Source organism: Ooceraea biroi, chromosome 7 (genome assembly GCF_003672135.1).
Source record: "Ooceraea biroi isolate clonal line C1 chromosome 7, Obir_v5.4, whole genome shotgun sequence".
In the NCBI taxonomy this organism is placed as follows: domain Eukaryota; kingdom Metazoa; phylum Arthropoda; class Insecta; order Hymenoptera; family Formicidae; genus Ooceraea; species Ooceraea biroi.
In genome coordinates this window covers 5287455-5302712 of record NC_039512.1, presented here as the reverse complement: position 1 = coordinate 5302712, position 15258 = coordinate 5287455, and the positions used below count along the sequence as shown (strand labels likewise).

Genomic DNA, 15258 nt, shown 5'->3' with positions numbered 1-15258 from the left:
CCATTTCGTGAATGCATATATCAACCGAAAGTTGCGCTACTGTACATTGTTGTTCGAACGCCCAGGATACGCTTGTCGCTTGCGCTTGATTGTGTTTAGTGAAGCTGTAAAAGTCGGTTTTGAATAGGAAGAGGGATCATATATCGTAAAACATGGAGAAAAACGCTATGGTTGCTGTTCTGCAGCTTCTGAAGAAATATAATTTAAAGGTTAGTCTTAAAATAGGTTCTATTTGTGATGAAGCATTCCTTAATTACGTATGTATTAAAAGTAGTGAATGGATTTTTGCACATGATTAGAAGCGATGAGGCATTATAACACTTGCCGGTTTTAGGGAACCGAAGAATTATTTAGAAAGGAAGCTAACCTAACAGATGTCACGATTGATGATACTCAACAAACTGATTCCGAGGTGACCAGCGTCCTGTCTGCTTACAAAAGCGAGGGAGATCCTGCACAGTATGAGAAAGCGTACAGTGAATTGAAGAAATTTGTAGAAGGAGCCCTGGATATTTATAAGGTAAGCTGAAGTTATAAGAGATTCAAAGAAAACATTTGCGCCAAGTTCATAATTATTACAAGTGTATCTGGAAGCCGTTACCATCGATGATACATGTAAGAATTTTATATTTCATGACATTTATATCTGTTGTTAACGACAGCATGAATTGGGTACTATATTGTATCCAGTATTGGTACACATGTATCTGGAGCTAGTTTACAATAACCATTCTGAAGAAGCGAAACAGCTCATGGAAAAATTTAGCGAAAATTTAGAGGAATATTATCAGGGTGACTTGAAGAGATTATCCAACGTGACAAAACGTGAGCAAATGGCAGGAAATGAGATAACGGATACCTTTAAGTAAGCACGAGAACGATATAAAAATATCACATCCAGTGAGAACATTGCATGTAATTGGGATACATTATTTTGCACTTGTTTGCAGATCAAATCAGTTCATAATCAGGATGTCGAGGGACACCCTTTCTATATTGAAGCGACACTTACAAGAGAAGAAACACAGCGTCTTATTAAATATCATACAGGAGCATCTCTATTTTGATATGTATGAAGGCGTCGCTCGTAATAAGGAACAGATAGACGCGATATCTGGAGCTATGGGAGGGGAGGCTACCAGGCAAGGTAAGAAGAGTGTTCAAGATCTTTTTACATCTCCGAGAAAAATTATTTTACAAATTTTTGTGTCTTGTGCAAAAGATATTTGTATTTCTGCATCTCTCTCTAATTTGATTAAATTGTTGATTACAGATAATAAGGCCAAAGTATATTATGGACTTTTGAAGGAGCCAGATATCCAGTGCGTACCGCCGGCCGAAGAAGAAGAGGACGACACAGCTGGCGGAGACGGAGACAAACCAAAAAAGAAAAAGGCTAAAAAGGATCCTTTATTCTCGAAGAAAACTAAGTCAGATCCAAATGCACCGTCCGTAGGCAGAATGCCCTTGCCCAATTTGTAAGATAAATATATTTCGTGTGTTATTTGAAAATTCTTTGATAGTAGTTTTTGGCTTTTACATGGATTACATATTTATATTGAAGAAAAGATGCGGATAAACTGGAGAAAGTTAAAGCACTGAGGGAAGCATCGAAAAGGGTTGTTCTGGGATCTGACACGTTACCATCCATATGCTTTTACACATTGTTGAACGCGGTTCATACGTAAGTATACGTCTAATCGTATTATTTGTCTCACATTTATTTTTAAATATTTTATCCACTTACGTATATAACTATTACGACATTTAGTGTAACTACAGCAGAAGTAGCGGAAGATTCAAGTTTATTAGCTATCGGATTTGCGGATTCCGGTATAAAAGTATGGAGTTTAATTCCACAAAAGCTGAGACTGATGAAAACGGGTGAACAACTGCAAGATATTGACAGAGAAGCAGGTACGTATTTGGAAAGATTAACACCAAATTTGTTTAACTCTATTGTATATTAAAGAACAATTTCTCTGAATGAAAATTTGAATATAATAATGCAGAACTTTAATTAGTAACAAGAATTGTGAATTGCGAAAAATTTGACAGATGATGTATTGGTCAGAATGATGGACGATCGAACAGCCGAAACTGCAAGGAATCTGTATGGCCATAGTGGACCAATTTACAGTCTTTCATTCAGCCCGGATAGAAATCTGTTACTTTCATCATCAGAAGATACCACAAGTACGATTCGCACTATGGTTACATAATTTATGCATTTTACCAATTTTTTTATTATACAAGTTTATTTTATAATCAATGTAACAAAGCAATAGAAACAGTCAAAGTCATAATGTCCAACACATGATATAATAATAATGGTATAATAATTTGTAATTATTATTTTAGTAAGGCTATGGTCACTCCATACGTGGACTTGCGTGGTCTGCTATAAAGGCCACCTCTTTTCGGTATGGTGCGTAAAGTTCTCGCCACACGGTTATTACTTTGCAAGTACTTCAAACGATAAAACTGCTAGGCTGTGGGCGACTGATTCTCATCAACCGTTACGAATATTTGCCGGCCATTACTCGGACGTTGACGTGAGTCGAATTTTATATTAATTTTAATCTAGTTAATTAATCGCTCTATCATTTCTATTATTTCTTTTTACAGGTAGTTCAGTTTCATCCAAATTCAAACTACGTCGCGACTGGCTCGAGTGACATGACCGTCAGATTGTGGGACTGCGTGACCGGTAACCAAGTGCGACTAATGACTGGGCACAAAGGACCGATCTACTCTCTCGCCTTCTCGGCGGAAGGACGATTTTTGGCGTCAGCCGGCGCCGATACTCGAGTACTCGTGTATGACCTGGCACACGGTCATCTTGTTGCGGCTCTATCCGGTCACACCGGTAACATACATTGCCTCTCGTTTAGTCGAGATGGCAATATCTTAGTTTCAGGTACCTTCTTTTTTCACGGATTTGCAGTAATTAAATAAATAATAGGATAATAATGGTCTGTTACTTCAGGATCTTTGGACTACACGCTAAAGTTGTGGGACTTCACGAAGTTAGCAGAAGAGATGAGTTTAGAGGACGTCAACGTTTCGCACAACCCAGACGTGAAGACCAACGCGGAATCGTATCTATTGCGTACTTTCCCTACAAAAACTACGTCTGTCCTGACGTTGCATTTTTCGCGGAGAAATTTATTGCTAGGTGTTGGTATGTTTGATTCGACATAATTTATGACATATCTCGTATGCACATTGTGTATAATTTATACATGAACCCCAGAGATAAATGTATCATAAATATTAATAAAATTTTCACGTTTTATTATTTTCGTATTTTAAATTGTTACAATTCAATCATGCCTCTGTAAAAGAAAGAATCCTGCAGCTTTGTTCCTGATCTTATTCCATGAATTTACTCCTTAGATATCAGAAATTAGGATCAAAAATTATATTTTACAATATAAACGTATCAAAAGAAAGGAACAACAAGTAGAGCGTGGAGTTTGCGATTGCCTCGTATTGCGATCGATATTTCGTGCGTGTAGTGCGTGTCTAATTTCGATCGAAAGCGAGCGGGTGAATGGGCGAGCAGCGGTGCGCCAATCGCGATATTAGACGCTCTCTGTGTGGACTGTGGCGGTGCGCCGCTTGCCGCATCGATATACACCACCACATACACACGCACACAGAGAGAATCGGGGGAGAAAAAAAGCGGTTGACGGAAAGCAGGCAAGTAGGCGGAAAATGAGACGTCCGAACGCAAATGAAAGTAAGTAGGTGGTTCTCCTGCGCCGTTCCGGTTCTCACCTGGGCGTTGCCCCGTGATATTATTACGTTTCACTTTCGTTTTCGTTGGACATGGACGACAGCAGTACGAGGTTAGGTGAGTCCGGCACATATGTATCAACGTTTAACGAGCTGCTGATATACACCCTCTCGCTGCTCTCGAAGTGTATCATTGAGTTTACTTTCGCGTTGAATTCAGCTGCGGACGGCCACGAGATGGTCAAGGCGCTGTACGACTTCAAGGCTACATTCGCCAAGACCCTCAGCTTCCGGGAGGGTGAGCATTTTATCTTACTGCAGCGTAACATCAAGCAGAAGAACTGGTGGCAAGTCGTGAACAAGGACGGACGTCTGGGATACATACCATCCAATTATGTCACGTCCGTGAAGGTGCGTCACATTCGTTTAAGAACGTATCTGTGAGCCCTACTCGTCTTACGTTGTTAATTCATCCTCACAGGTGCAAGCTCAGTTCATGATCGATTTCTTGGACGATTGCATAAGAATTTTGCAGACCGAGGATAGTAAGCAGGGTGATTCATTGCACGTCGACAAGCAGGACATCCTGGCAAAACTCATTGAGAAGAAGAAGCAAGTCGAACAAAGTAGAAAATTTAAGAGACAAGCGCCTAAGCCACCCGAGTTAGATAGTAACATCTCCAAAGAGACACATCCCGCGATTATCGGTGACAATACTGAAACGGATGTCAGATCTGTAGCAAGCAACTCTTTCGCAACGGCACAAACCATTCCTCGTACTGGTGCAAGCGCAGATACTATCGAGGCACTCGCGCAGTACCAACAACCGATTGGAAGCGAGCAGCATGTACCGTCGCTCCCTCGTCAATCGTCTTCGGATACTGTGCAGAAGGCCCAGGCGCCGATCGTGGAAGTACGTAAAAGTTCCTCGCAAGGTAGCATACGGAATAATATATCCAGCGGTTCCCAAGTTAAACTCAGCTCGCCGGCGAAGAGTAACTCACCAGCTAAGAGCAACTCGCCGGCAAAAATGGGCTCGTTACAAGCCATCAACTCGCGAAGCGCTTACCAACTGCTCGATCAAGTACGCAAACATACTCAACTCAGTCACGAAATGTCAAAGGTGGCAGTCACTGTCGTAGTATCCGGCCTGCAGCAGTTGCTGCCGGAAACTGTAAGTCACTATTTCGATGCCTTGCTGCATCAGCTGCAAACGCCATTGACCGTGTCGAAAATGAGTATAGAAGAAACTTACGACGCTAATAGGTTGAAAGTAATTTTTACTGAACTAACTTCGTGCAAGGAGGATTCGCAGCAAAGAAGTTGGATGCTTTACGAGGATGAGTCTATCATCGTCGAGTACATCAAAGAATTGACTGAGATACTGGTACGTATCATTATTACATTCTCATCTGATTCTTACGCTCCCTCAATTAAGTTTTTGCAATTTAATAAAATGTATGCTTCGATAAATGCATTTTGATTAAAATTTTTAATTGTAAGATGTAATTATCTCTGTATTATTTTACATTTTGTATCATCATTGAGCAATGAATCCGTATACATGTATAATATCTTTATAAAATAGACCAACGCCGACGCAAATGTATCAAGATACGTCTTGAGGCAAGATCGCTACAATGGAGTAACAATATTGATACAATATTATCAGATGGAAACGAGATGGACTATCAGACAATTGTTGTTGCAATCGTTCGGTGTTATGTGCAGTTTAGACCCAGTGGTGCTAACTATAATGCTGAATAGCATTTTACCAATGGAATTGGCAAGGTAAAATGCAAAATGGATTTTAAGACATTGCATAATATTGGAAAAAAGTTAAATAATAATAATTAATACGATTGCTTGCATTTCTTCAGGGATATGAGGAGCAATCCTAGAAATGTATTAAGATTAAATTATTCTTCTTTGTTACTGACAATGATCTTTTCGATGGGTGAACCCATGCCAGTTACACATTTGGGTGAGTAAAATGAGTAAAGACCATCTAAATATGGAAATTAACTAAACGTAGGAATTTTAAATATGCGCTTTATTGCAGAACAACTTGGTTCCGACTTTATATCGTTCCTTCTGGACTTAATAGAAACACCACCCGACACAGATTTAGAGGATCAAATTCCTGACTTGTTCGTAAATTTAATATTATCCTACAATCTGCAATTTACCACTTCCGAAAATATAGTTCTAAATGCCTTACGTGAGCGGACCGTGGCCAAGACTTTCACTGAAAAGATTTTATTCCTTTTTAACAGAGAAGGTAAATTTTATGCAAGTAATGTCAGGACTGACTGCCCCCAGCACGACAGCTGACAAACTTTTCGCTTATCACAGAGGATCCGGTACGGATATTTGATCACGAGCCGCAACCGCCGCACTCTGTGTTGAAACTGTTTATTGATTTATTCAGTAACGATGCGATCGCGAGTCTCTTTTACACCAACGACGTAAAAGTTCTCATTGATATTATACTACGGCAACTCTTCGACATGTTTCCGGGTGATAAGGTATCGCATTATGTCATTTAAAGGTGCTCAGACTCGTTCAACTTGTCTTAACTATCTGACTTATCTGATTTATGATTTTAATATGCATCAACAGCGCAGACAATATTTAGAACTCTGTCGCAGAGTTTTGCGCACATCGAGCTACAACGAGCATCATCATCGATCCGAGGATCTGTTAAAGTGTTTCACGAGGTAAAGTCGAGTTGTTACATTTACAATGTATTAGAAACGTTCCTATAAGACTTTGGCTTATCATATGAATTTTCATTCCCTAGGATATTTTGCGAAGAAACAACAGAGAGCCAGGAGGACCAACAAGTAGTACGTGAGATTAGCAACGAATTTCCGCATTTGTTCAAGATGTGACATTTAATTTCGTCCTCTAATCTAGATTTGGAGGAAGATGACTTGCAAACGCTCGTTTAAGATTTATGAGCTTATCAAAGGTAAAGACGAATCAAACATTCACACGTGACAAACTTTGTTGATGTTTACATGGCTTGTTATTTATCTACATCTGATTTAGTAGGGATAGGGTAAAACGCACACATCTAATGAAATATCTCGGTGATATATTTTATACTGCCATAAATATCTTCATTTGATTGGTGCTACCGAAACATCACTCACTCGACATGAGTGAAATTGTTATTGTTTAGTATGAGAAACATATGAAATTATAATTATTATATACGCATAAAGTGAAATAATGGAGAAAGCAGTTTTATTATATTATGAGGACCATTAATATATAAAAAAAGCATTCCTGATACTATATAGCTAAATTGTATCTCTCTTATACAGTTAATTAATTAACTTTAATAGATAATTAACTTGAAATAATTTATATATAAAGATTATATTGAAAGATAAAATTTAATATAAACGTATAGAGCTGATATCCATTCCTGTGTGTATTGTTAAAAAAAAACGGAGAAATTATAATTGAAAAACTATAATATCTCTCTATAAAGTATATAGTCTAGTCCATATCTGTGTACGTCAGAATAAATACTCTAAGTCATAGAAAATAAATTCTAGCTTGTACGTTACTTTTTCCAGAGAGATTTATATATTTCGTCTAAATACTCTATTGTTATTTTACTAATGTCTCATTCATAAAATGAAATCCTAAATAAACATTCTTACAAACTTGCTTACGTGCCACTACAATCAGCAAATTTGTTAGTCTATGATTAGTAACTAGTATATTTTTTGAGGCATGTTAGATATTCTGCGTTACGTTTGCAACTATTAACATGTCAATTACGAAAGAATCTCGAATTAATTGTGATTATAAATGAATGTTAAATAAATAAATAGTTTAGCTCGTATGTAAAAGACTGATTTTTCTTTTCATCTTGAAATCTGCAAAATGTGTCGAAGATTCTGATATCTGTCCGATACATTATGTAGAACTGTAAAATAATTCCTAAAATAAGGATAATTTTTTAGCTGTCACGGCCGTTCTGATAATTGAGCTATAACGTTTATAATAATATTACGATTTTAACACCGTGTTATCAGTAAAACAAAATTTTCAACACGTTTCGCACTTCTGAAAATCACAAAAATAAATTTATCTGTGCAGTTGTTTGGACATAATAGAAATTCTTTAAAGGCACAATTAAAAAGGTAAACTATCGAGAAATACCAAGTTTCCAATTCATATACACAGAATTCTAATTCTGCAATAATAATTTTTAATGAAGGAGAAAACAATTTGCATTATTGAATAACACAAAATATAAGAGACTTTTATACAGTTTTATTAATAACAATAAATATATTGATCTTTCAATGAAAAAAATTACAAGGTATTATGTCTGTGTAAGTTTATGGAACAAAATAAGACTTGTTGTGTGGATGTGTTATATGATGTGTGTGTATAAAAGGAAAAAGTGTTCATTTGATGCGATGTTTATGACAGAAATTTATTTTCGAGACTAATAAAAAATGGAAGGTATTTCTATGCGAATAAACTTTGTACGCACTGATTTCTCATATAGGCATGAATGATTAATTTCAAGACGTTGCATAAACATAAGTCTTTAGATCCAAAAGCAGTCCATCGCTTATTCAGGTTACTATTCACCGGTCATCATCTCCATAAATTCTGAGAACAGACAAAAATATGATATAAATTTCTATCAAATAATTTTTCTTCAAATGTAATTTTATACAAAACTAATTACAATTAGTTAATTATATTAAACTAATTAGAAATGAAAAAAACCACAGATTAGGAATTTAGTTTCACAACACCTTTCAATACGTTTATTTCTTGCAGTATTATTTTACGATATAAAAAACAGAAAACTATCGAGGAAAATTTCTTAGAAAACATTTTTTGGAAACTCGAATGTAATTAATAAAAGAATTCTATTTTATATATTTTAACTTTTCATGGAAAATTCGATTGCACGAAGACTTATTGAACATCATATATATTTCATTGAGAGAAAGAGAAGAGAAAAAAAATAAGAAACGTACCATCGAAGTCAACTGTACCGGAGCCATCAGAGTCGATTTCTTCAATCATAATGTCCAGCTCTTCATTCGTCAGTTGATCATCCAGTTCTCTTAAGATTTCGCGTAAGCATGTCGTTGGGATATAGCCGTTGCCTGGTAAAATCAAATACATGATGCAATATTGCATTACAAAAGCATGTAACAATTGATTGTAACGCGCCACTAATGCCACTAGTAAATATAATATCGTTATTCGTTTCGTTCCTTATCAACTGTACGCCTTAAAAAGCTATTTTAGCGTGTAGTACTCATCCTCTTTTCACTTGACACAAACAGTAATTGCAAAATTTATCCGCTTTGCATACAGTGAATATTTATCTTCCCGATGCCAGCGGCGTTAAAATACATACGCTGTACCCTCGACATAATCGTAATTCATGACAGATGTGTTACGACATTCTTGGCTTTCGGCCGCCACGTGAGAGTGCTCTTGGGAATCTCCGTGTAGCCGGCTTATTTTTGCGTTCGCATATACCGAACCGATGCGAACTTACCGCGCGCGTCTGTATAAACGTATTCCTCTCTCGTCGTGCGTGTCGTGTCTGTCATGTGCATCTTTCCGCACCGCCACCGCAACCGGTCTCGTTTGTTTTATGAAACAAGATACCCCCTTCCTCTTTATTGCGCCATTTAATAGAATAAAAATAGAATTATGAGTAAAGCCACGCTTCAGTGAGACACATAAATTCTGCTAAACAATGAATTTGTTTTATCCCTTCGTCGAACGATTCAGTAATCTGATTTACCTTCCTTATCGTAGAGCCTGAATGCCTCACGAAGTTCCTTTTCCAGAGCCTCTGCATCCTCTTCAACGATGAATTTCGCTGCCAGCGTAACGAATTCTTCGAACTCGAGCCGTCCAGACTCTGTAAGCGAGTAATTGTACAAAATTGCGAAACTGTATTCAGCGAATTCTATAAATAGGACATGCCGACACACGGTTACGGTAAATTAAATTGTATGACATTCGACAACAACTCGTAATAGACAGATCGTATCGTAACGTTCGTAAACACTTTGGAAATAGAGGAGTAAACAAGTTTTATTGTTACAGGATCATTAATGTTGTTGAAGTAGAATTTATACTCGTCGAGCATTTAACGTCGCACTTGCTAAAAGAAAACTGTCTTCGACTTGTGTAAATTCGTCGGGACTCGTAGCTGCACCAGAAATGCACAAGATTTCTGAGAATAGTTACGTGCTATCCGACATCCCACACTATCCATGACAATGCCACATATAACGATGAATAATACGATATTACATGCTATATAATGATTGCATTACATGTTTATACTGTTATAGTTATTATTACAATTATACTACATTAATTAATTATATTAATGTCATATTTACTATCGGCATCAACTTCTTCGATGAGCTCGTCCAAGATCTTCTTGTTGAACGGTTGACCCATTAATCGGAGGATATCAGCTACCATGTCAGTGGGAATGCTGCCGCTCTTCCCGCTATCAAAGCTGTCGAAAGCTTTGCGCAGGACTGCAAAAAGATATTGAATTACTTTCCGGTGTAATAAAATACAATAACTGTTTAGACGATGAGAATGATTTGTATTTCTGTTAACGTTTACAGGATTAAAATCGAGCAGATTTTGACTGAGCAAATAGCCAAATTTTGATAATTCGTAAAAAAATTGAATAAAAGAATAGCCGCTTTCGAAACTGATTTCGCTAACAATAAGTCATCCGGCTAAAGGCATTCGTGTCGAGGCGATTCAGATTTAGACCGAATGTTAACGCCCTTCCGTTAGCACGGGGCAGCTGGCGCTGAGCTTATTTGGCTTGCGATGCGCCATCGTTCGCACTGGGTTCACGCGATTTATTTATCATCATCTTACAGAAACCATGCTATTACACGATTTACAATCGAGGTGGCAAAACGCACCGTCAAATTTAATGATACCCAGTGAACTTTACATTATACTTATTTTGTCTCATATCTCACATTGTCCTTAAAGTTCAAGCACTTCCGATGTATTACGAATTCGTAATAATATCGTATAATGCTTGTGATGAGCAGCTTTTAATTCTGTTATATGGTCTAAAAAAATATTGTATTCTATTTTATAATATTAAAATTATATACGACGAACCAATGTACGAAACAATTGTGCGAAATATTAATATAGGTGATATATATTAATATTCAAATTAATGCTATATCTAAGAAAATTATACGAAACGCGTAACTGTCATCCCTTTGTCGATATCTTGTACATATTGTAACGCTCGATCGATCTAATCCAACTTGAAATGAATTTCCAAGGTTGATCAATTTCGTTATCAGCTGCACACGAGAAAAATCACGTCTTAGGTATATTTTTGGTATCTACATCATACAGTTCAAGCTATATTCGTAACATGAAGCTCTCAAGCTTCTCCGTTACTGCGTTGCGGAAAGTTTGATTCGTGAGCGCGTCGCTTTGCATTCGTTTTAAAATTGCCGTGTCCCAACATGCAACGCAATCGCAAACAGCTGGAAACAGCGACAGCGTGCAGCGGACACGGTCGCTGAATTTTTCTGATTTTCCTCTGGAGGAGTCCTATCTCTCTCTCTCTCTCTTTTTTCCCCCTATTTTTATCATTTCGATATATTCATAGAATCGATCGTCGGCATACGAGAGATACTCCCTCATCTCTCGTTCTCTTGCAGAGTCCGGTAGCTATACATAGACACGTACACTCTCTGCAGCTGCCCCCGATCGAATTAAAGCGTAAATAAACTTCGGATAAAGACGGCGAAAGGAATGAAAATTTATCCGGGCTCAACGTGGCCGGCATACGCTGATCTTGATGTAAATGCCGTCTATTTTTAGTCTTCGCGCGTAAACTATTCGTGACGTGTATCATAATGCGAAAAAGAAGTCTCTCGTACCGATATTTCTCTCCTTTTTTTTTCTTTTATTAGTAGATTGCAAACTACGATTTGTGATATCATTTTGTAAGTTGCTCTTTTGTAACTTGACAGAAAAGAAGACATCAGCGGTATAAAACATTGGTAAGTCTAACGATCTTGAAATTTTGGGTATTTCGTCATCGTGTATTTTAGCGGGTATCAAATTACTGCCCGTATCGAATCGTAAGCAAAGTATCCGAATTAAATTATCAGTCCCTTGAGCATGCTGTGATAATCGCAATAATGAATTTTGCGATTAAACGCAAAATGACCTCTATAGCAATTTAAGGCGCAATACATGCTTTACGACTTTAAATTCTAAGCGATTATGAATGCTTCCAAGTGAATTCTAAGTGGTTAAATTTTAAGTGATTATGAATAAGTCCGACCATAGATTTATATATGTCTATTTGTTCAGCACACTTGGCCGCACTGCGTTCTACTTTTGTTTATTCCTTGGGTCTCCTTGGAATATGCCATCTCTGTATTACACTAGTAGGAAGAGCCGATCTCAATTTTTTTAGTCGCACACATACATGAATACATGCACAACACTTTATTACTGGCCTTCAAAAATAAAATGTTCGATTTTTACTACTTTGTAATGTAACAATTTCTTATAGTATTTTATCGCACCATTAAGCAGTTTTGTTATAGCTGTTTTGTTATATTTTAGTTATACAGAATTATTATAGCAATTTTATTAGAAATTAAGTTATTACGGATAGTAAAAATTATACATACCGGCAATTTGTTCCGGCGGCAGCTCGTCAGCCTGTAAATTGTGAGAAGACACGGGTTATCATTATTAACAAATTTATTTGCGTAATATCCACGAAAAAATAAAAATAAAAATCTATATCATTATTTTACTAATCTAAATTATTGCATAAATGGTTAAAGACTTTATGTAAATTTGACACGCGTTTCCAATTAAAATCTAATAGTCATTTTTGGAAAGAAATGTTCGTGCATTGTTAAAACTCCATTCCACAGGTTTGAGTTTTAAAAGTTGCCGAGCTGTTATCTTTACTTCCGAAAATCACAAAAAGGAGCATTCCATAATCTGAGATATTGATAGAAATATTTATATGCAAGGTATGAGAATTGTTTTAGTTCTATTTTAGCTCTAGAAGTTTGCACGCGTGTGTGATGTAGTTCTCAAGATACCACACATGTAATTGTGATTTTTAAACAATTACAAATATAAAAATAATTATAGTTACTTAATCTCTCTATTTATCGACTTGCAAGAGAAAGAGAGAGAGAGAGAGAGAGAGACTGTTAAATAAACATTTATTTTAACAATTTTTCAATAATTATCAAATTAATATAATTACTATTAATAATATTATATAATTGAAGAATGTTTTTTTTAATTTTTACTCTGTTGAATCTTCTTAACAATAATCTATAAATACAAAAAATGGTCTACTTCGAACCGCCGCTTTAAACAATTCGCTATAACATTCTGCGACGTTATAGTCGCAGAAAAGAACGTCATCGTTTTTGTTCATTCATTAAATATCACATCATGTAAAATGTTCGGATAAAACGCGTTATATGTTAAAGAGGCGGTCGAATTGACTCGCCGTCTACGAAACAGTCACGTTTTTCCAGGCTTTCGTCCAACGTGGATCCGAAATATTCTCTCTCAACCGGAAGTGGCCGGTCAGTTACTTTACTCGCGCGCGCACACGCGCGCGCTCTCACTTTGACTTTAATTAATAAAAACATCCGAGCTACTTGTTAATCATCAATGAATCACGATGCGTAAAAAATAAAACAAAAAAAGGGGACACAGACGAGAACTTAGAACACGTTAGAGAAATTAATTTCACGTTCAACGTCCAGGCGATACGTGCAAAAATGATCCTCGATACGGTATAGTTCAGAGAAGAGAAGACAGAGAAAGAGAGAAAGAAAGAAAAAGAGACATACAGAATGAGAAAAGAGAGAGAGAGATACTGAGCACGCGGTTATAAAAAATACAACATATAAGTAGAATACAGTAGGAAAACGTGTATGTTTACCAGGGCGACGACTTACAATATCATCGATAGAACATACCATGATGACGGCGCGATTCGATTTTTTTACTCTACTTAAAACACGGGGATATACAGTAGGGGGTCAACCGGGATTCTGCGGGCCTCGCGGATTTGTATCTGAGGTTGTAAACTGAGGAAGCGACACGGAACAGCGATGGGGAACTCGCGACGAAGTTTTCCTGCCGGTTATGCACTGCCACGAGATGGACCGGCGCCGCGGTAATATTCGAATGGGACAATATAGCGGTTGCGGACGTGCCGGTCGCGGACCGCACCCCGCAGCTTCCAGCCAATCGTTTTCGGCGCACCTCTTCCTCGATGGGATCCCGGTGCTTTCGGGAGAGGCGCTTGCGCTATTTCTGGGACACCACGGTGATACCAATCGGTCGACTCGAGTGCAGAAGCGGCTCCTCCTCGTCTCGCGTTCGGATCCGCGGGATCCGATAACGTCGGTGAAAAATGTACAGAAGGGGAGAGAGAGAGAGAGAGAGAGAAAGAGAAGACCTGACCATTATTCGAATCCAATTATTTTTAACCCTGGAATACGTATACCGTTCTCGTACCTTGAGCGGCGCGAGCTTGCAACAAAGAAAAAAATCGCTCTCTGAGAAATTCGATTCAGGTTCCACGGAGAGGTGGACGGTTTCAGATCCAAGGGAGAAAGTATAGTACAGTTTGACGATGTGAAACGGGATTAATAAATTAACAACTAAACATTATATTTACGTCACGATACTACGAGGGCAAATATTAAATGGAAATAGATCTTCTTCAGACAGATAATAAATTATTGCCCTAGGTTGCAAATGCCTAGCGATGGAAACGCGGTATTCTAACGAGTTTTTATTAGCTCTCTTATATCGTGCGATTACAACTGTTCTATCGCGCGTATACGTGACGATGTGTACTGCAGCGGTACGAAAATAGAGAACGAAAATCCCGTGTGGTTAAGAGAGTAAACGACAGTAAAACGCCGGGCTGTATGGTGCACGGGATATATATCGATGTTGGAATCTCGCTACTTGGAATCGGGACAAAAACACTTCACAACAATAGAAACGAAAGCGACTGCGACAATTAAATCAAAGTATGATCACTATATACGCCGTCAGATATTTCGCATAAGAGAAACCACTTGCGCTAAATAAAATCGCTTTACGTCAGGAAATGCAACTGTGTCGCCAAATGCTGTTATAGTTCCGGAAGAAGATGCTATGCATACGACAATGGTTGCATTTTTTAAATATTAGATCTACTTTGCACACGAAGAGAGAAAATAGAAACGAGCTTTCAAGTTCAGCTTAATAAATCGTCAAGTGGTAAATATCGTATTACGCGCCCTGTTTTTGTTTTTGTACAATCGTGATCGTGTATTGATATAAACAATATAAGATTAATAATATTAAAATTTTTATCCCATTAATTTAGATTAATCACTTGACAATTCAATATATTTAAAACAGCGCGAAAAAATTTATTTCGGATACGGT

At 37.4% G+C, this 15258-nt stretch overlaps 3 protein-coding genes across 5 annotated transcripts; 2 read left to right on the top strand and 1 right to left on the bottom strand.

Annotated features, from left to right (window-relative positions):
• The first annotated feature begins 21 nt into the window (after window positions 1-21).
• LOC105282010 (transcription initiation factor TFIID subunit 5) lies at window positions 22-3301 on the top strand. Its single transcript, XM_011343647.2, has 11 exons — window positions 22-209; window positions 335-520; window positions 663-865; window positions 951-1147; window positions 1274-1478; window positions 1565-1684; window positions 1772-1917; window positions 2059-2196; window positions 2362-2555; window positions 2629-2920; window positions 2990-3301. The coding sequence occupies exons 1-11, from the start codon at window positions 153-155 to the stop codon at window positions 3202-3204; spliced, it is 1953 nt and encodes a 650-aa protein (XP_011341949.2). The 5' UTR covers window positions 22-152; the 3' UTR covers window positions 3205-3301.
• A 300-nt stretch (window positions 3302-3601) lies between these two features.
• On the top strand, window positions 3602-7610 carry LOC105282009 (NCK-interacting protein with SH3 domain). 2 transcript variants are annotated; one of them, XM_011343646.3, is made up of 10 exons: window positions 3602-3859; window positions 3962-4152; window positions 4223-5128; window positions 5330-5532; window positions 5622-5725; window positions 5804-5891; window positions 6018-6022; window positions 6097-6269; window positions 6364-6461; window positions 6545-7610. In XM_011343646.3, the coding sequence occupies exons 1-10, from the start codon at window positions 3835-3837 to the stop codon at window positions 6633-6635; spliced, it is 1884 nt and encodes a 627-aa protein (XP_011341948.2). In that variant the 5' UTR covers window positions 3602-3834; the 3' UTR covers window positions 6636-7610. The 2 variants fall into 2 exon arrangements, with proteins under 2 accessions (XP_011341948.2, XP_011341947.2); XM_011343645.3 differs by having other exon boundaries at window positions 5804-6022.
• A 405-nt stretch (window positions 7611-8015) lies between these two features.
• Window positions 8016-13987, bottom strand: LOC105282008 (troponin C). Of its 2 annotated transcripts, none has more exons than XM_011343642.2 (6): window positions 13767-13987; window positions 12462-12492; window positions 10158-10301; window positions 9548-9667; window positions 8763-8894; window positions 8016-8385 (listed from the first exon to the last, which is right to left on the bottom strand). In XM_011343642.2, exons 1-6 carry the CDS (start codon window positions 13788-13790, stop codon window positions 8357-8359), a joined length of 480 nt encoding a protein of 159 aa, XP_011341944.2. In that variant the 5' UTR covers window positions 13791-13987; the 3' UTR covers window positions 8016-8356. The 2 variants fall into 2 exon arrangements, with proteins under 2 accessions (XP_011341944.2, XP_011341946.2); XM_011343644.2 differs by having other exon boundaries at window positions 13788-13986.
• Between the last annotated feature and the right edge of the window lie 1271 nt (window positions 13988-15258).

Coding starts and splice junctions, on each gene's coding strand:
- LOC105282010 (XM_011343647.2), top strand. CDS start 153: ATGGAGAAAAACGCTATGGTTGCTGTTCTGCAGCTTCTGAAGAAATAT. Junction 1,148..1,273: donor AGGGGAGGCTACCAGGCAAG/GTAAGAAGAGTG, acceptor TGTTGATTACAG/ATAATAAGGCCAAAGTATAT. Junction 2,921..2,989: donor TGGCAATATCTTAGTTTCAG/GTACCTTCTTTT, acceptor CTGTTACTTCAG/GATCTTTGGACTACACGCTA.
- LOC105282009 (XM_011343645.3), top strand. CDS start 3,835: ATGGACGACAGCAGTACGAGGTTAG. Junction 5,129..5,329: donor AAGAATTGACTGAGATACTG/GTACGTATCATT, acceptor TTTATAAAATAG/ACCAACGCCGACGCAAATGT. Junction 5,726..5,803: donor CATGCCAGTTACACATTTGG/GTGAGTAAAATG, acceptor GCTTTATTGCAG/AACAACTTGGTTCCGACTTT.
- LOC105282008 (XM_011343642.2), bottom strand. CDS start 13,790: ATGGTATGTTCTATCGATGATATT. Junction 8,895..9,547: donor CAGGCTCTACGATAAGGAAG/GTAAATCAGATT, acceptor TGATTTTACCAG/GCAACGGCTATATCCCAACG. Junction 8,386..8,762: donor CGGTACAGTTGACTTCGATG/GTACGTTTCTTA, acceptor GTCTGTTCTCAG/AATTTATGGAGATGATGACC.